At 49.3% G+C, this 20,209-nt stretch overlaps 1 protein-coding gene across 1 annotated transcript in view; it reads left to right on the top strand.

Moving 5' to 3' along the window:
- The window catches only part of LOC132583492 (zinc finger protein 721-like), a 33,174-nt gene extending 21,306 nt beyond the window's left edge, over positions 1 to 11,868 (top strand). Inside the window, 3 exon segments of the mRNA XM_060255155.1 lie at positions 7,929 to 7,936; positions 10,734 to 11,654; positions 11,656 to 11,868. Of these exon segments, the coding sequence (XP_060111138.1) occupies positions 7,929 to 7,936; positions 10,734 to 11,654; positions 11,656 to 11,868 (1,142 nt within the window).
- The last annotated feature ends 8,341 nt before the right edge of the window (positions 11,869 to 20,209 follow it).

Consider the following 20,209-nt stretch of genomic DNA (forward strand, 5'->3'; position numbering starts at 1 on the left):
GCTGCCCTTTCAAGGACAACTGTTGCGAGAGCTATGGCTGAACCAGGGTCATTCCAGCAGCTGGGGAGATTGGTTTCTACCTATACTAACCACATTGAAAGCGGAGTCCTGCCCTTTTTAAAAAGTGATCGGCAAGGCCCCTCCCAGGCTCCCCAAATAGGGCTGCCCGTTCCTCCCTGGCCCCCAAAGGGGAGTGGGGTGGGGTACCAGATCCAGGTTGGGAAATTCCTGGAGATTTGGGGGTGGCGCCGAGGAGGACAGGAACCTCAGTGGGACACAAGGCCACAGAGTCCACCCTCCAAAGCATCCTTTTCTCCAGGGGAAGGGAGCTCTGTGGTCTGGAGATGAGCTGATTTCTCCCCCCCCCCCCCCCACATACACACACACGGAATCCCCAGAGTCCACCTGGAGGCTGCTCAAAATCTATTTCCAGAGAAGGACGCCCCCAACCCGGCATGATTCTCTCTCTGTCCCTTTGCTGGGAGAGATCAGAATGTCTTTCACTTATTTGCCTTGTTCTCTCTCCTTCTGCTCTGCCTGCATTTTCCCTCCTGGCTCCCTGGAAGGGCTGAAATGCTGAGAGATTCTTCGGGGCATCAGTCACCAGTAGGGTTGCCAATCCCCAGGTGGGGGCAGGGGATCCCCCGGTTTGGAGGCCCTCCCCTGGTTCAGGGTCATCCGAAGGCATGGGTGGGGGAGGGGAAATGTCTGTTGGGCACTCCATTATTCCCTATGGAGACCTAATCCCATAGGGTTTAATGGATAATTGAACTGCGGGTATTTGGGCCTTGGGGGGGCTGTTGTTTGAGTTAGAGGCACCGAATTTGCAGCATCGCATTGAGTGCTTCTCCCCAAAAGGCTCTCCAAGTTTCAAAGGGATTGGACCAGGGGGTCCAATTCTATGAGCCCTCAAAGAAGGTGCCCCTATGCTTCATTATTTCCAATGGAGGGAAGGCATTTAAAAGAAGACTGCAGATTTGTACCCCACCCTTCTCTCTGAATCAGAGACTCAGAGCGGCTTACAATCTCCTCTATCTTCTCCCCCCACAACAGACGCCCTGTGAGGTGGGTGGGGCTGAGAGGGCTCTCACAGCAGCTGCCCTTTCAAGGACAACCTCTGCCAGAGCTATGGCTCACCCAAGGCCATTCCAGCAGCTGCAAGTGGAGGAGTGGGGAATCAAACCCGGTTCTCCCAGATAAGAGTCCACGCACTTAACCGCTACACCAGACTGGCTCTAAAAGGTGCAGTGTCCCTTTTAATTGATAGATCCAAGTGGGCAGCCTTGTTGGTCTGAAGCAGTTGAACAAAGCAGGAGTCAAGTGGCACCTTTAAGACCAACCAGAAGTCTTAAGACCAACCAGAACTAAATAAAATTGGTTGGTCTTAAAGGTGACTCCTGCTTTGTCGCTTTAAATGTGATGGCCGCATCTCCCTTTGGAGTTCAGTCATGCTTGTCCCAGCCTTGCTCCTGGCTCCCCTCCAAAGTCTCCTGGCTCCACCCCCCAAGTCCCCAGATATTTCTTGAATTGGACTTGGCAACCCTATCCTGGCTCCACCCCCAAAGTCTCCTGGCTCCACCCCCAAAGTCCCCAGATATTTCTTGAATTGGACTTGGCAACCCTATCCTGGGCTCACCCCCCCCCCCCCCAAAGTCTCCTGGCTCCACCCCCAAAGTCCCCAGATATTTCTTGAATTGGACTTGGCACCCCTATCCTGGCTCCACCCCCAAAGTCTCCTGGCTCCACCCCCAAAGTCCCCAGATATTTCTTGAATTGGACTTGGCACCCCTATCCTGGCCCCACCCCCAAAGTCTCCTGGCTCCACCCCCACTCTTCTGGCTCCACCCCCAAAGTCCCCAGATATTTCTTGAATTGGACTAGTGAACTCTAGTCACCAGCGTGGTCTGAAGCACCTTTCTTGGGGGGGGGGGGGAGTCCCAATTTTCAGGGAGGAACTGGGCGCCACTTAGACAGGAATACCTTAGACAGGAATTTCTACCTCCCGCCCCCTTTCCCTTCTCCTGTTGCAAAAAGTGCCCCATCTCCAAGGGTTAAAGAGAGAGAGACCCGCAGTCCTAGAGAGGTCAATGTTGGGGACTGGGGGGGCGGAGCCATTTCCTCTTCCGCCCTTAACCCTGGTGCGCCTTTGAATCCCGGGCGGGCTTCTGCTCCACCGGCTGGGAAGGGGTCAGGTGAGCTCCGAGAGGCTTTGGGTGGAGAGGTGGGGAACTGGGTTGGGGGCTGCAATGCAAGACCCAAAGCAGAGGGAGGGGAGGGGAGGGGGTGTGGCAGGGGCTGAAAGAGAGCCCCCCCCCATTTCTTCCTTGCCTCCCTGGGGAGAAGCCCCCCTCCACAGACACACACACTCCTGTCCCAGGGAGAGCCGCTTCTCCCCTTTGCGCGGAGCCACGTGGTTCCTCCGGCGGCTGGAGCGCAGGATCCGAATGCGGCACTTTGGGAGGTTGGAGGCAGTGCAAGTGGCTTCCAGAAGCACATTTTAGGAAGGCGTTGGGGGTCGGGGAGAAGGAGGGAGCTGATCAAGGAGAGAGGCTGGTGGGGGGAGATTTGGGGGGCGGAGGGGCTTAAGGAAAGACTGAGAGAGTGCGGAAGGGGGAGTTCATGGGGGCACAGGGACTGGGTCAGGGGACCCTCAGGAGATCCACAACAAGGAACTGAATCTGAAAAGTCCAGAGGTCCGTCATTCCTTCCTCTCTTTCTCCCTTCCCTTCCCTCCATCTCTTTCTTTCTTTCTTTCTTTCTTTCTTTCTTTCTTTCTTTCTTTCTTTCTTTCTTTCTTTCTTTCTTTCTTTCTCTCTTTCTCTCTTTCTCCTCTTTCTCTCTTTCTCTCTTTCTCTCTTTCTCTCTCTCTTTCTTTCTCTCTTTCTTTCTCTCTTTCTTTCTCTCTTTCTTTCCTTCTCTCTTTCTCTCTTTCTTTCTCTCCCTCTCTCCCTGTCTCTCCCTGTCTCTCCCTCTCTCTCTCTTTCTTTCTCTCTTTCTTTCTCTCTTTGTCTCTTTCTGTGTGGAGGGCATGGAAGCAGGAGGGTGAGCTCTTCTCCCCACAGGTGATTTGCTGTGGCTTGGATGCTTCGGGGAGTTCATTGTTCCCACTTCCACACAGCACCGTGCAGCACTTGGGTATCTGCCAGGGTTTCCCTTGGCTTTTCTGCCATCTTGCCCAAAGCAGCTTTGGGGTGAATTTGAATTTGGCAAGGAAGGCGGGATGGCTGCCGTTTCAAACCCCCTAACAGCAGCAGTTTTTCCTTCTCGGGGTCTGAGGTGTGTGAGTCAGTTTTGTTTTTGTTTTAATTTGCAAGCTGACTGGTGTATCTGTGTAGCCGCAAGACTCTCTGGCTGTACAGATATATTCATATAGAATGGATGGCTTTTAAAACACTAGAACAGCCCACTCTGCAGAGAGTTTGCAAAAAGCAGGGAAACCCTGTCGTGGTGGGATAAGATGATGGGTTGGACAGAATTATTTTGTGCTTAAAATTTTCTCCCGCTTTTCCATGCGTGGATTCAGAGTAGGTTCCCTTGAGATGGCAGGCGAAGGAACGTTTTTGGGAGGCTCCCCTCTGCTAAAAGCTCCCTGCTACAAAAAGCATTCTGGTCAACCCAAAGAGAGTTCAAAATCTTACTCCTTGCGGGGCTAGTTTTCTGTGTGCAGGGAGAAATTAATTCTAAGCTGGCATCTGTCACCTTCCATCTCGAGTCAGGCTCTCCATCCCATCCCTTTAGGGTTCCCTCACACCATTCCCCACACACTCTCCTAAAAACGGAGGGCGGGGGAGGGCAGGCAGGAGTGTCATGGCCTCCCTCAGATGGGAAAAAGGCAGGGAAGGGGACTCATCTCCCAGAAAGGGGTTGGTTGAATAAGAAAGGTAAGATCCCCCCCACCCATAGAATGGCTGGTTGAGGGGAGAAATGGGAGGCCAAACACTCCTGAGAGATCAAATCCAGTATCTTGAATGGTGCCCTGAATCCAGACCGGAGAAAGGTTAGAACATAAGAGAAGCCATGTTGGATCAGGCCAGTGGCCCATCCATTTGAACACTCTGTGTCACACAGTGGCCAAAAGCACCCCAGGTTTGCTCCAAAAAGAGGCACGAAAAATGTGTAAGAAGCAAAAATGGATTTCCACCCTCTTTCTTTCTTCCTTTCCCTTCCAGACAGGCAAGAAAAGCCTCCTTTGATGCCTTCCTCCGCCATTTCCTGTGTGTGCTGAAGGAAAAAGGGCCGCCATGCAGCCACCTCAGGTATGAGGGGAGAACATAAGAGAAGCCATGTTGGATCAACCCAGTGGCCCATCCAGTCCGACACCCTGTGTCACAGAGTGGCCAAAACCCAGGGGCCATCAGGAGGTCTACCAGTGAGGCCAGGACATGAGAAGCCCTTCCACTGTTGCCTCCCCCCCCCCCCCTGCAAGCACCCAGGATCACTGTGGAGATGTGGCAGACAGTAGGGATACTTCCTTCTCCATTGTGACACTCAGAGGAGCGGGAATTCTAGTGTTCTTTGCTGGGAAGGCAGAAATTCAGTCATCCCCTGCCTAGAATGGGTTTTTATTGATTAAATTACAAATGTCAGGATTCCCTTATCTGCTAAAATCTGTCTCTTAAACGTTTGGGATGATTTTGAGATTCCTGTTTTAAAGGAGGAGTTAATTTCTCTGCAGCTTAACGTGGCTAAGTTCGCTATAGCCTTGCTTTGGCAATTAAAGGCATGCCCTTCCATAGACGTTTGGTTGAATAAATGTCGGGAGCGGTGTTTCCTCTAAGCTGAGTTAGCGTAAGGTAGCTCATGGATTTTTAGCCTCCAGCTCACAGATTTTTGCCTCAGCTCAGGAAAGATGACCCCAGAAGACAATCATTTATGAAGCAACTCACAACTTTAAAGCCAGTAGCTCACAAAGTAGAATTTTTGCTGACAAGTCTCTGCAGCGTAGAGGGAACATTGGTTGGGAGTACTTTCTTTTAGGTAAAATCACTTCCTTAAAACAAAGGCCTAATGTTTTAGTGAAGTGGTCCCCTTTTTTGGGTTATTTTTCACATGGAAATTTTGGTCCAGATGACGATGACTGCAGATTTATACCCTGCCCTTCTCTCTGAATCAGAGACTCAGAGCGGCTTACAATCTCCTATGTCTTCTCCCCCCACAACAGACACCCTGTGAGGTTGGTGGGGCTGAGAGGGCCCACAGAGCAGCTGCCCTTTCAAGGATAACTCCTGTGATAGCTATGGCTAATCCAAGGCCATTCTAGCAGCTGTATGTGGAGGAGTGGGGAATCAAACCCAGTTCTCCCATTAAGAGTCCACACACTTAACCACTACATACCTCACTGTGAGGTGAGATGAACACAGATGAGCAATGTATGCTGGTTTGTGTTACTGGTTTGTATATGCTGGTTTGTGTTACTTGACTATTGTTTGTAACCTGGGTTTCTTTAGGGTTTTGTGTTTTTTTGGTGACTGGGTGGGTTTGATCTTGTCTATAATTCAGTAGATGATTCTGTGTGTATCTCTGTATTTCGAAATAAACTGAGAAGCAACAGAATTAGAAAAGTACTTTTGATTGGGCCCAAGTCCAAAAGTCTCTGTGTTGATTCTGAATTTCCCACAGAAACCTTTTTGGTCCTTTCTCCTATGGACCTCTCTGGCCTCTTTCTCACAAGGCTGCTAGCCCAATACAACTGAGGACAGCCCCTCTGGTTCCAAGATGCCCCCAAGGGGGGCTGATGCGGGGGGAGGTGTCCCCATGGGGCTCTTCTCATCACCTCTTTGTGCTGCTCTTCCACTGTGAATCGACGCTCTGTTTTTGGCTTCCCCCTGTGGACTAGCTGTCCAGTGAAGTAAAGAAACGCTTCCTTCTCCTTCTTGCAGGCGGGGGTGTCCTTCGAAGAGGTGGCCGTGATCTTCACCCCGGGGGAGTGGAGCCTGCTGCGCCCAGCCCAGAGAGCTCTGTACAAGGAAGTCATGCTGGAGAATTATGGGAACGTGGCCTCTCTGGGTGAGGAGCCTTTTCTCCTTCTTGCTGTGAGGAGTGGCTGTGAGGTGTTTCTTAGGGAGGAAGGAGGTGGTCAGGCTGCCTGCCCTGGTCCCATTGGTGGTCTCTGCCCCCCTCCGCTCTCCTCCCTCTGGTGTGGGGAGGGCTCTGTGCTCTCCTTGCAGAGAGGGAGCCCCTGCCTGGCACTTCTGGGCCTGAAGCCCCTAGAGGGAGGGAGGCCTGGGCTGGAGATTGTGGGGCCGTCTAAGCAGGGGCTTCCCTCCACTCTGGGCTGAGATGAGGCTGTGGAAGGAACTCTGCTGTCATTTCAGTTCTCATCCAGCCTTTCCATCTCAGCCAGGCCCAGAACTGCTAGTGTAATGCCAGCAGGCCTCTGGTTGCCTAGGGCCTCAGTCACCAGGGGTGGAATTCTAGCAGCAGCTCCTTTGCATATTAGGCCACACCCCTCTGAGGTAGCCAATCCTCCGCAGCCCCACAATTCTCTCGTGGACTGGCCATGAATGAGACATAATTGGGCATCTTAATCCTTTCAGATTTTAGGAATCGTTGAATTCAGAATGACCTGAGTGGATATTTTTTTTAAGTGTTTTGAGTGCCAGCTGCCTTTTATATATTCCTGTCTGTCTTGTCTCCAGGAGGACAACTCTTTTAAAAGAATGCTATTGCTACTCTGTGGGAAAATGCTGCACCCCCCCCTCCCCTGCAGTCTGTGCATGCAGAGGCTGAGGTCCCAAGAGGCTAGTTGTGTGGACGTGTGTGCAGGGCCTTTTTGGTCAGGGCTCCTGCCTGGTGGAATGAACTCCCTCTGGAGGTCTGGTCTCTGTGGGACTTATCAAGGTTTTGCAGGCTCTGTAAGACGGAGTTCTTCCAGCAGGCTTCTAATTAATCCAGCGGGCGTCCTTTGAAAGTCATCCCTTCCCCCAGCATTTCACCATTATGGTGTTACGTTATGCTTCCTAGCCATCAGCCGCATGCTGTTTGCCGCCTATGTCTGTAGGACTGTTTGCTGCCCTGCTCCTGTTTTGCAATGCCTGTTTTTACGATATTCTTTTAACTCTGTTGTTTTATTGTTGGAAGCCGCCCTGAGCCCCCTTGCGGGACGGGGCAGGGTATAAATCTAAAAATTAAATTAAATTAAGTGAGAGAGGGATGAGTCTTGACCTCATACTGTACTCCATCCCAACCCTGTTAGTTGCCTGTCGGGTGTTTCTGGAGGGGCAGTCCATTGGACGGAATGGTTGAATTGATGGGCATACAGAAGAGGCGCAATTTTTTGTGTGTGTTTGTGTTTTCCCTCCCCCCTTATAAACAGGACCTCTGATGGCCAAACCTGACCTGATATCCCAGCTGGAAGAAGAGGAAGGGCTGTTTCTCGTGGGGTGTGATGAAAAGGCAGAATTGGCAGGTAGGGGCTGAAGAGATCTGTCCTGGGACTGTGCGTTGCCTGGGCTCCCTTGGAACGGCTGGTGAATTTTTGTGACGTTGATAAGAACATAAGAGAAGCCATGTTGGATCACGCCAATGGCCATCCAGTCCAACACTCTGTGTCACATAAGAACAGAACAGAAGTCACGTTGGATCAGGCCCGTCCAGTCCAGGCCCATCCAGTCCAGTCCAGCACTCTGTCACACAGAGTGGCCAAAAAAACCAAGTGGGGGGAACATTTAAGCTTCCAAGACATTCAGTTTCTGACTCAAGAGTATAATTTCTGTTAAAAAGGGATTTCACAGGGAGATGAAGAAAGAGACTGCCGAATGGCACCTGATAATGAAGGATTGAATTGACCCCGAGGTTCCCTGTCTCATTACCAAGACCTGCTTTTGTCCTTTCAGAAGAAAAGAGCCAACAACTGTGTATGCAGAAAAAATAAAATCCAAAATCTTCAGTCTCTGTGTCAGTTTCTCTGTTATATATGCAGACACCACATCACAGCGTAGAAAATGATCTCATTCGCAAGGGAAGTTTCCACTGCAAGAGTCTCATGTAAAATTTTAGTCTGGTGTAAAAAATTTCGCTGCATGCATACTGAAAATGTTTGCGTCGTTCTGAAAATTTTGCTTCATACAGAAGATTTTTGCTCGATACTGCTTTTTAATAAGGAGCGTTGTGCTTTATGGAACAGATGGGCTCTGGAAAAAGCATTGTTACGCGAAACGTGGTCCTGAGTCGACTGACACTTAAAGAGAGCCTTTCCCTTTGGAGGCAGATCTCTTCAGGGGACTACAGGATTCAACGCAGAAATCCTGGCAGAATTTTACACGAGACTGTGTGTCCCATATGACCTTTTGTATATGAACTTGGATGTCCTCAGTGAAGGTCTTATTCTTGCGGTGGAACCTTTCCTTGAGAATGAAATTATTTTCTACTGTGTGATGTGGTATCTGTATATATAATAGAGAAGTTGACACAGATACTAAAAAAAATCTATTTTGTTTATTTTGCTGCATACACAGCTGTTTGCCCTTTTCTTCGGTTCCATATTGCAGAAGTGGCCAACGGTAGCTCTCTAGATGTTTTTTGCCTACAACTTCCATCAGCCCCAGCCGCCATGGCCAATGGCTGGGGCTGATGGGAGTTGTAGGCAAAAAACATCTGGAGAGTTACCGTTGGCCACCCCTGCTTACTGTGTTGCCACTTGTTTCATCCATGCTATTGTCCTTTGGCATCTGAAATCACTCCGAGGTATCAAGAAAAAGGGACTCACGGCTATTTCTAAAGGAATGAGCAGGGGCTCTCAGGAGCTCATGGCCTACACAAATGTTGTTAGGTGCCACTGGACTCTTCTTCCTTGCCACTAAGAAAGATTGCAAAGCGTCCTGTTAGGTTTATTTCCCCCCACCCCACCCCACCTTCATCTGTTTAAACTGGAGAGTGAAATAAAGTGTTGATTTCAGACAGGGCAAAAGGCACTCAGCACTAACGATGATGGGAAAGGAAAGGAAAGCTCCCCTGTGCAAGCACCAGTCGTTTCCAACACCGGGGTGATGTTGCTTTCACAACGTTTTCACGGCAGACTTTTTTGCGGGGTGGTTTGCCGTTGCCTTCCCCAGTCGACGATGATGACAGCAAAACAATTTTTAAAAGCAAAGGAGGAGGGAAGGCAGGCAGCCAGGGAGGTGGGAGCAGAGAAAGGGAGACATATTGAGCTGGAATATATGAAACCATAAAAGTCTTTTAAATACTTAGCCATCAAATTCCAGATATTAAACTGTAGTTCCGAAGGAAGAAGAAGCAGAAGAATTGCAGATTTATACCCCGCCCTTCTCTCTGAATCAGAGACTCAGAGTGGCTCACAATCTCCTTTACCTTCCTCCCCCACAACAGACACCCTGTGAGGTGGGTGGGGCTGGAGAGGACTTCCACAGCAGCTGCCCTTTCAAGGACAACCTCTGCCAGAGCTATGGCTGACCCAAGGCCGTTCCAGCAGGTGCAAGAGGAAGAGTGGGGAACCAAACTCTGTTCTCCCAGATAAGAGTCTGCACACTTAACCTCTTAACCACTACTATGTCAGTATTTTTAGTCTGTTGCTATAAAATAGGGCCGGTGCATGGGGTTCTGCTGCCTGAGGCAGAACCCTGATGCACACCCACCCCACTCCCATGGTGGAAAAATTTTGCGCACGCAGGCAACGTAACAACGTCACCCAGAGGTGACGTCATCACGATGGTCACTGAAACACCGTTTCTAGACACTGAGGGACCGGGGGAGTTCCTCCGATCCCTCAGCAGCCAGAAAGGACATGTGGCGCTCCAAGTTCGGAGAGGGCCGAGGCCTGAAAAGTGCCATTGTTTCTGGGCGCTATGCAGTCAGGGGAGTTCCTCCAATACCTCAGTGCCCCGAGAGAATGCGCTGCGCAGTCAGACCTCGCTGCTCTCCGAGTTCAGAGAGCGCTGAGGCTAGATTACAAAACACCATTCTTTCTGGGCACTGGGGGGTCTGGGAAGTTCCGCCGACCCCTCTGTGCTCAGAAAGAACAGACGGCGCATTCAGGCCTTAGCTCTCTCTGAGTTTGGAGAGCGCCAAGGCCTGAAAGCGGCATTGTTTCTGGGTGCATTCACAGGAAAACCTCAACCTAACTAGGGCTTCAAGTGTCCTAAAATAAAACGTTACTGGTAATCAAGGAGACACACCACGGGAATCAAATTTGCTCTCTCTTCTGCCTCCGGGATCTTTCCAACTCTCTCTCCCTCTCCCAAAAAGGGAATCCGCAGTCAGCCAATGGAGGGAACAGAAGCTTGGATTTGAATCTCGTTCACGCGAAGTAGGAGAGAGAGTTGGGAAAAAGCAGCCCTGGGAAAAGAAGTGAGAATAGCAGGTTGCGTATGGGAAGGATAAAAGCCCTGCAGGGGCTGGAGGCTACCTGTGTGCAGCATCACTGACATTCCTGCTTTAGGTGCTACTGGAGTAGGTACTTGTGGAAAGTGTCATGTTCTCATGCCAGGTATCCCTTTCTTTCAGCTGGAGACATGTGGCAGTCAGTGAATGGAGCAGAAGAACACCAATTGATGGGGAAAGAGAATGTACAACCACATGCAAAAAATAAGTTTGAAGATTTGGATGCACCCAGGAAGGAGGAGGGAAAACACCCACCAAAAGAGAAAAATAATTCCAGTCCTACACAGAGGGATGACTCCGTACAGCAAAACGTATGTCAAGGAGACACCAGGAAAGAGTGCACTGCAAGCAGGGGAAATTACACTGAAGTATCTGTTATTAATACTCAACCAAAGGTGTTTAACAAAAAGAAAATATATAAATGCCAGGAGTGCGGGAAAAGCTTCACTTACAGTTCCCGTCTTACTTCCCATCGAAGAATTCACACAGGGGAGAAACCATATAAATGCCTGGAGTGTGGGAAAAGCTTCAGAAAGAGTTCCCATCTTAGTTCTCATCGAAAAACTCACACAGGGGAGAAACCATACAAATGCCTGGAGTGTGGGAAAAGCTTCACTCAGATTTCGCATCTTAGTTCTCATCGAAAAACTCACACAGGTGAGAAACCATACAAATGCCTGGAGTGTGAGAAAAGCTTCAGGTTCGGTGCTGAACTTACTTCCCATCAAAGAATTCACACAGGGGAGAAACCATATAAATGCCTGGAGTGTGGGAAAAGCTTCAGGTTGTGTGCTAAACTTACTTCCCATCGAAGAATTCACACAGGGGAGAAACCATACAAATGCCTGGAGTGTGGGGAAAGATTCAGGATGTGTGCTACACTTACTTCCCATCAAAGAATTCACACAGGGGAAAAACCATATAAATGCCTGGAATGCGGGAAAAGCTTCACTCAGAGTTCCAGCCTTACTTCCCATCAAAGAATTCACACAGGGGAGAAACCATATAAATGCCTGGAGTGTGGGAAAAGCTTCAGTCACAGTTCCACTCTTACCTCCCATTCAAAAACTCACACAGAGGAGAAACCATACACATGCCTGGAGTGTGGGAAAAGCTTCAGGAAGAGTTCCACTCTTACCTCCCATACAAAAACTCACACAGGGGAGAAACCATACACATGCCTGGAGTGTGGGAAAAGCTTCAGGAAGAGTTCCCATCTTAGTTCCCATCAAAGAATTCACACAGGGGAGAAACCCTATAAATGCCTAAAGTGTGGGAAAAGCTTCAGTCAGAGTTGCATTCTTACTTCCCATCAAAAAAACTCACACAGGGGAGAAAGCATATAAATGCCTGGAGTTTGGGAAAAGCTTCAGGAAGACTTCCCATTTTAGTTCCCATCGACAAACTCACACAGGGGAGAAACCATACACATGCCTGGAGTGTGGGAAAAGCTTCAGGTTGCGTGCCAGTCTTATTTCCCATAGAAGAATTCATGCAGGGGAGAAAACATACAAATGCCTGGAGTGTTAAGAAAGGTTCACAAAGTGTTCCAGTCTAACTTCCCATCAAAGTGTGAGTTCCAATCTTCCCATCAAAGAACTCACACAGAGGAAAAAAGTATGAATGCCTAGAAAAGGGGTGTCAAACATGCTCTCTGGGCAGCCGAATGAGGCCCTTGGAGGGCTCCTATCAGGCTGTCATCTGCTTCCTTCTCCCTATATCTTGCTTCCTTCTGCATAACAGTTTGCTTTGCCAGCCTTGCGCAATTACACAGGAGCTATGGAGCAAAATGTTTATTTTCTCCATTGATTGAGGCTCCTTCCTTGGGGAGCAAGGCGGGGAGGCAGAGCTTGTTTTTCCAGGCTCTCTCAATCACAGAGCAGAGCTACTGAGCCAAGCCTCATTTCCTTCTATTGGCTGAGGCTCCTCCTCCCCCAGTCCCCTGGGGAAAGAAGGAAAGAGCCAGAACTTCCTTTGCCCAGTTTCCTGGATCTCATGGCAGAAACACAAAGAAAGCACTTTTAAGATCAATGAGTGCTAATGTTTTAAACATGTTTTATCTTAAATATTTTGTAACCAAAAAATCTTTTAATTGTGTTTGTGTCCTTTATAAAGTCTCTATCTCTGCCAGCTAATCTTAAATAGGAACACACATGTCCCGACCTGACATGGCCTGGCCCAACAAGGTCTCATTTATGTCCGATCCGGCCCTCATAACAAATGCGTTTGACGCTCCTGGCCTAGAAGGTGGGAAAAACTCCAGAAAGATTTCCATTCTGTCTTCCCTTGAAAGAACTCCCCTAGGGGAGAAACCATATAAATGCCTGGAGTGTGGGAAAAGCTTCCGACAGAGCTACATTCTTAATTTGCATCAAAGAATTCCCATAGAAGTGAAACCATCGAGATGCCTGCAGTGTCGGGAAAAAGTTCTATCAGTAGGCGCACCTTCGTTTCCACTGAAGGATGCACATGGGGTAGAGGAAATATGTCACATATTCACGATTTTCATTATATTTATGAAGGTTTGTGCCTTTTGTTGTTTCATGATAAGAACATAAGAGAAGCCATGTTGGATCAGGCCAATGGCCCATCCAGTGCAACACTCTGTGTCACACAGTGGCCCAAAAAAATGTATACACACACACACACACACACACATATATATATTCACATGGTGGCTAATAGCCATTGATGGACCTCTGCTCCATATTTTTATCTAACCTCCTCTTGATCTCTGCAAAGTTCAATTCCTGGTCACGAAAAGTACAAAAAGTTCGTAACCGGCTCTCAACCCTAAAAGTTCATTCATAGGACTAGAAATAGGAGGTTTATTGCTCTGGGATTGCAAATTGCGCTCTGAGAATCTAAAGGCCGTCCTCCGGATTCATTCTAGTCCATGTCGTGGATTCACTCCTTTGCATAATCCCTTTAGGATCAGATTGTTTTATTTGGAGCACAATCCCATGTTCAAGTTCAAAAGTTGTCTTTCTCTTCTTCCTCCACTTCTATAAAAAAAGTGTTGCAGCAAGTTCTAATGAGGCTTTCTGCGGGTGACTTCCAGTCAGAAAAGACTTTATGCTGGGTGAGCGTATCAAGTGTGCATATACCCGTAGAAGATAAACCATCCTTTCGTACCTAGCTTTCTGCCAATCAGCTTTAAAAAACTGATCTTTGCAAATTGTAATGCTTAGGTGTTTACATAAATTTAAAAAAAATGTTTGGAGACCTGGTTTTTATTACATGCTTTTTTCTGTAGTTGTATGGTTAGCTTTCACCTGTTCATCTGTTTCTAGCCCAACGCAAAGAGCATTGCTTTCTTTTCAATAAAATCATTATCTCGTAGGAAGCTCTCTGTTTGTTCTATTGACACGAGATCTAAGAACATAAGAGAAGCCATGTTGGATCAGGCCATAGGCCCATCCAGTCCAACACGCAGTGTCACACAGTGGCCAAAAACCCAAAACAAAGCAGTTCCCATCAGGAGGTCCATCAGCGGGACCAGGACACTAGAAGCCTTCCCACTGTTGCCCCCCAAGCACCAAGAACACAGCATCACTTGTCCCAGACAGAGTGTTCCATCTATACCTTCTGGCTAATAGCCACTGATGGACCTCTGCTCCAGATGTTTCTCCAGTCTTGAAGCTGCCCATGCTTGTAAGACTGCTGAACTAGCAGTAAATCCAGATGTTAGCTTTGCTGCCGCATACAACCAGATAGTACAATCGCTAAACCTAACAACATCAGCTACACTATCTGAGGCTCGTTCACATGCTCATCTTCTAGTTCTATAATTGCCATTGAATTCTATCCGGGCCTTTCTGTTCTCTGCACTGGGCAAGCAGGTCAAAACCTATGCCAAAGTTCCTGACCTGGGAAGCCGATGTCGTCAGATCTCAGAAGCTACGAAGGGTCGAGTCTGGCAAGTTCTTGGATGGGAGACCCCCCTGGAATACCAGGAGGTGGGGGCGGGCTTTATTCAGCCAACTCCCTCAATATTCTCCTGGCCCCCAAATAGGGGGTCAGTCACCAGAGGTCGCCATGACTTCCAGGTACACTCACATGCACATATAAATATACAAGGATAACAAAGTCCCTACACTGAAGGAGAAATTGACAGAAATCCGACATCAAGAATCACAAGACTGAGAAACCTGTAGGAGAACACTTTAACCTTCCAGGACATTCAGTGTGTGACCTCAGAGTAGGTGTTTTGTTGTAAAGGGACTTCAGGAACAGAGTGGAAAGGAAAGTTGCTGAATTACAAATTACACAACCCTCGGGACAATGGGATCCCCAGGAAGAAGATGATGATATAGGATTTATATCCCATCCTACACTCTGTATCTAAAGTCTCAGAGCGGTCACAATCTCCTGTAACTCCCTACTCCCAAAACAGACACTGTGAGCCGTGTTCCCCGTAAGCTGAGTTAGCATGAGCTAGCTCACAGATTTGTAGCCTCCAGCTGACATGTTTTTGTATTAGCTCAGGAAAAATGGTCCCAGAGCACAATTTATGCAGGAGCTCGCATCTTTAATACCAGTCGCTTGCAAAGTGGAATTTTTGCTCACAAGACTGCAGTTTAGAGGGAACATTGTGAGGTGGGTAGGCCTGAGAGAGCTCTCCTAGAAGCTGCCCTTTCAAGGACAACCGCTGCAAGAGCTATGGCTGACCCAAGGTAATTCCAGCAGCTGGGGAGATTGGTTTCTACCTATGCTAACCACATTGAAAACAGAGACCTGTTCCCTCCCAGGCTCCCCAAACACGGCTGCCAGTTCCTCCCTGGCCCCCAAAGGGGAGTGGGGTGGGGTGCCAGATCCAGGTTGGGAAATTCCTGGAAATTTGGGGGTGACGCCAAGGAGGACAGGAACCTCAGTGGGACACAAGGCCACAGAGTCCACCCTCCAAAGCATCCCTTTTCTCCAGGGGAAGGGAGCTCTAGTCTGGAGATGAGCTGATTTCTCCCCCCCACATACCCACACACGGGATCCCCAGAGTCCACCTGGAGGCTGCTCCAAATCTGTTTCCAGAGAAGGACACCCCCCACCCCACCCTGGCATGATTATCTCTCTGTCCCTTTGCTGGGAGAGATCAGAATGTCTTTCACTTATTTGCCTTTTTCTCTCTCCTGCTCTTCCTGCATTTTCCCTCCTGGCTCCCTGGAAAGGCTGAAATGCTGAGAGATTCTTTGGGGCATCAGTCACCAGTAGGGTTGCCAATCCCCAGGTGGGGGCAGGGGATCCCCGGTTTGGAGGCCCTCCCCTGGTTCAGGGTCATCCAAAGGCATGGGTGGGGGGAGAGGGAAATGTCTGCTGGACGCTCCATTATTCCCTATGGAGAACGATGTTCTTAGGGAATAATGGAGACTTGGTCCACGGGTAGGAAGGCTGTTATTTCGGGTAGAGGCACTGAATTTGCAGCATAGCATCTGATGCCTCTCCTCAAAACACCCTCCAAGTTTCAAAAGGATTGAAACAGGGGATACAATTCTATGAGCACCAAAAGAAGGTGCCCCTATCCTTCACTATTTCCAATGGAGGGGAGGCGTGCAGTCCCTTTCAATGTGATGGTCAGAAATCCCTTTGGAGTTCAATTGTGCTCATCACACCCTTGCTCCTGGCCTAGGGTTGCCAATCCCCAGGTTGGGGCAGGGGATCCCCCGGTTTGGAGGCCCTCCCCTTCACTTCAGGATCATCAGAAAGTGGCGGGCGGGGGGGGGGGGGAGAATGTCTGCTGGCGCTCCATTATTGCCTATGAAGGCCGATTTCCATAGGGTATAATGGAGAATTGAGCTGCAGGCATTTGGGCCGGGGGGGGGCATTGTTTGAGTTAGAGGCACCAAATTTGCAGCTTCGTTATTTCCAATGGAGGGAAGGCATTTAAAAGAAGACTGCAGATTTATACCCCGCCCTTCTCCCTGAATCAGAGTCTCAGAGCAGCTCACAATCTCCTATATCTTTTTCTCCCACAACAGACACCCTGTGAGGTGGGTGGGGCTGAGAGGGCTCTCCCAGCAGCTGCCCTTTCAAGGACAACCTCTGCCAGAGCTATGGCTGACCCAAGGCCATTCCAGCAGGTGCAAGTGGAGGAGTGGGGAATCAAACCAGGTTCTCCCAGATAAGAGTCCACACACTTAACCGCTACACCAAACTGGCTCTAAAAGGTGTGCTATCCCTTTAAATCCCTGAGCCACCTGGTGGGAAGGGTGGAATATAAATTACAAATAAATAAATAAATTAAAATAATTTTTTTAAAAAATTGATAGATCCAAGCAGGCAGCTCTGTTGGTCTGAAGCAGTTGAACAAAGCAGGAGTCAAGTGGCACCTTTAAGACCAACCAGAAGTCTTAAGACCAACCAGAACTAAATAAAAATTGGTTGGTCTTAAAGGTGTCACTTGACTCCTTCTTTGTCGCTTTAAATGTGATGGCCACATCTCCCTTTGGAGTTCAGTCATGCTTGTCACAGCCTTCCTCCTGGCTCCACCCCCACTATCCTGGCCCCACCCCCAAAGTCCCCAGATATTTCTTGAATTGGACTTGGCAGCCCTATCCTGGCTCAACCCCCAGAGTCTCCCGGCTCCACCCCCAAAGTCCCCAGATATTTTTTGAAGTGGACTTGGCAACCCTATCCTGGCCCCACCCCCAAAGTCTCCTGGCTCCACCCCCAAAGTTCCCAGATATTTCTTGAATTGGACTTGGTAGCCCTATCCTGGCTCAACCCCCAGAGTCTCCTGGCTCCACCCCCAAAGTCCCCAGATATTTCTTGAATTGGACTTGGCACCCCTATCCTGGCCCCACCCCCAAAGTCTCCTGACTCCACCCCCACTCTTCTGGCTCCACCCCCAAAGTCCCCAGATATTTCTTGAATTGGACTTGGCAGCCCTATCCTGGCTCCACCCCCAAAGTCTCCTGGCTCCACCCCGAAAGGTTCCCAGATATTTCTTGAATTGGACTAGTGAACTCTAGTCATCAGCGTGGTCTGAAGCACCTTTTCTTTGGGGGTGGGGGGAGTCCCAATTTTCAGTGGGCGCCATCAGCGCTATCTTAGACAGGAATTTCTACCTCCCGCCCCCTTTCCCTTCTCCTGTTGCAAAAAGAGCCCCAACTCCAAGGGTTAAAGAGAGTGAGACTCGCAGTCCTAGAGAGGCCGAAGGTGGGGGCTTCAGGGGGGGGAGCCAAGTCCTCTTCCGCCCCTTGCCTTGGAGCCCCTTTAAATCCCAGGCGGGCTTCTGCTCTACCGGCTGGGAAGGGATCAGGTGAGCTCCGAGAGGCTTTGGGTGGAGGGGGGGGAAGAGGGCTGGGGGCTGCAATGCAAGACCCAAAGCAGAGGGAGAGGAGGGGAGGGGGTGTGGCAGGGGCTGAATGAGCCCCCCCCCATTTCTTCCTTGCCTTCCCAGGTGAGAAGCCCCCCCCCCCCCACACACACACACTCCTGTCCCAGGGAGAGCCGCTTCTCCCCTTTGCGCGGAGCCACGTGGTCCCTGCAGCGGACTGGAGCGCAGGATCCGAATGCGGCACTCTGGGAGGTTGGAGGCAGTGCAAGTGGCTTCCAGAAGCACATTTTAGGAAGGGGGTGGGTGGGGGGAGAAGGAGGGAGCTGATCAAGGAGAGAGGCCGGTGGGGGGAGATTTGGGGGGCGGAGGGGCTTAAGGAAAAGCTGAGGGAGGGGGGAAGGGGGAGTTCATGGGGGCACAGGGACGGGGTCATGGGACCCTCAGGAGATCCACAACAAGGAACTGAATCTGAAAAGTCCAGAGGTCCATCATTCCCTCCTCTCTTTCTCCCTTCCCTCCATCTCTTTCTTTCTGTTGTGTCCTAGGCTCAAATGGGAGAACTGTTATTTTTGGAGGGAACTGTTACTTTTGGAGGGAAGCCGAACAAGCCAGAGCTGAACTCCACACCAGGGTTCCAGAGAAGGCCTAAGCGTGCCCAATCAGGGGAAGGATTGAAACATAAGTATCCAATCAACATCCAGGCTCATACTGTACCCTGATAGGCCCTTAGGGCCCTCTAAATAGCCAATCCATGTAGATAGTTAAGGACCAATCAGAAGGGGGGAAGAATTGTATAAAGGAGCGGGAAGTTTGAACAGAGCTCAGTCTGTGTGTGTGTGTGTTCCTGAAGTAAAGCTTGCTGAAATCACTCTCCAACTCTGGTCTCTTACTGCGCCGATCCCAGTACATTACTCTTTCTTTCTTTCTTTCTTTCTTTCTTTCTTTCTTTCTTTCTTTCTTTCTTTCTTTCTTTCTTTCTTTCTTTCTTTCTTTCTTTCTTTCTTTCTTGCTTGCTTGCTTGCTTGCTTGCTTGCTTGCTTGCTTGCTTGCTTGCTTGCTTGCTTGCTTGCTTGTTGTGTCCTAGGCTCAAATGGGAGAACTGTTATTTTTGGAGGGAACTGTTACTTTTGGAGGGAAGCCGAACAAGCCAGAGCTTGAACTCCACACCAGGGTTCCAGAGAAGGCCTAAGCGTGCCCAATCAGGGGAAGGATTGAAACATAAGTATCCAATCAACATCCAGGCTCATACTGTACCCTGATAGGCCCTTAGGGCCCTCTAAATAGCCAATCCATGTAGATAGTTAAGGACCAATCAGAAGGGGGGAAGAATTGTATAAAGGAGCGGGAAGTTTGAACAGAGCTCAGTCTGTGTGTGTGTGTGTTCCTGAAGTAAAGCTTGCTGAAATCACTCTCCAACTCTGGTCTCTTACTGCGCCGATCCCAGTACATTACTCTTTCTTTCTTTCTTTCTTTCTTTCTTTCTTTCTTTCTTTCTTTCTTTCTTTCTTTCTTTCTTTCTTTCTTTCTTTCTTTCTTTCTTTCTTTCTTTCTTTCTTTCTTTCTTTCTTTCTTTCTGGAATATTCTGGGGTATAACAGTACTAATATTATTCCTGCCTGCTCGCCTTCCACCATCGTTCCCTCCCTTCCTTCCTTGCAAGGATAAAATGGAATGGGACAGACTCATGTATGGTTTCTTGAGTGGGATAAAAATGAAATAAATATACTAAGTCCTCCCTCCCTCTCTTCCTTCCTTCCTTGCTTGCTTGCTTTCTGTGTGGGGGGCACGGAAGCAGGAGGGTGAGCTCTCCCCCCCACAGGTGATTTGCTGTGGCTTGGATGCTCTGGGGAGTTCGTTGTTCCCACTTACACACAGCACCGTGCAGCACTTGGGCATCGGCCGGGGTTTCCCTTGGCTTTTCTGCCACCTTGTCCAAAGCAGCTTTGGGGTGAACTTCAATATGGCAAGGAAGGCGGGATGGCTGCCGTTTCAAACCCCCTAACAGCAGCAGTTTTTCCTTCCCGGGGTCGGAGGTGTGTGAGTCAGTTTTCTTTTTGTTTTAATTTGCAAGGTGACTGGTGTATCTGTGTAGCCACAAGACTCTCCGGCTGTACAGATATATTCACATAGAATGGATGGCTTTTGAAACACTGGAACAGCCCACTCTGCAGAGAGTTTGCAAAAAGCAGGGAAACCCTGTCGCAGTGGGATAAGAGATGGGTTGGACAGAATTATTTTGTGCTTAAAATTTTCTCCTGCTTTTTCCATGCATGGATTCAGAGTAGGTTCCCTTGAGACGGCAGGCGGAGGAACGTTTTTGGGAGGCTCTGCCCTGCTAAAAGCTCCCTGCTACAAAAAGCATTCTGGTCAACCCAGGGAGAGTTCAAAATCTTCTTCCTTGCAGGGCTAGTTTTTTGTGTGCAGGGAGAAATTAATTCTAAGCGGGCATCTGTCACCTTTTAGTCAGGCTCTCCATCCCATCCCTATAGGGTTCCCTCATGCCATTCCCCACACACTCTCCTAAGAACGGGGGGCGGGGTGGGGGAGGGCAGGCAGGAGTGTCATGGCCTCCCTCAGATGGGAAAAAGGCAGGGAAGGG

The sequence above is a fragment of the Heteronotia binoei genome, chromosome 1 (genome assembly GCF_032191835.1).
Source record: "Heteronotia binoei isolate CCM8104 ecotype False Entrance Well chromosome 1, APGP_CSIRO_Hbin_v1, whole genome shotgun sequence".
NCBI classification, from domain to species: domain Eukaryota; kingdom Metazoa; phylum Chordata; class Lepidosauria; order Squamata; family Gekkonidae; genus Heteronotia; species Heteronotia binoei.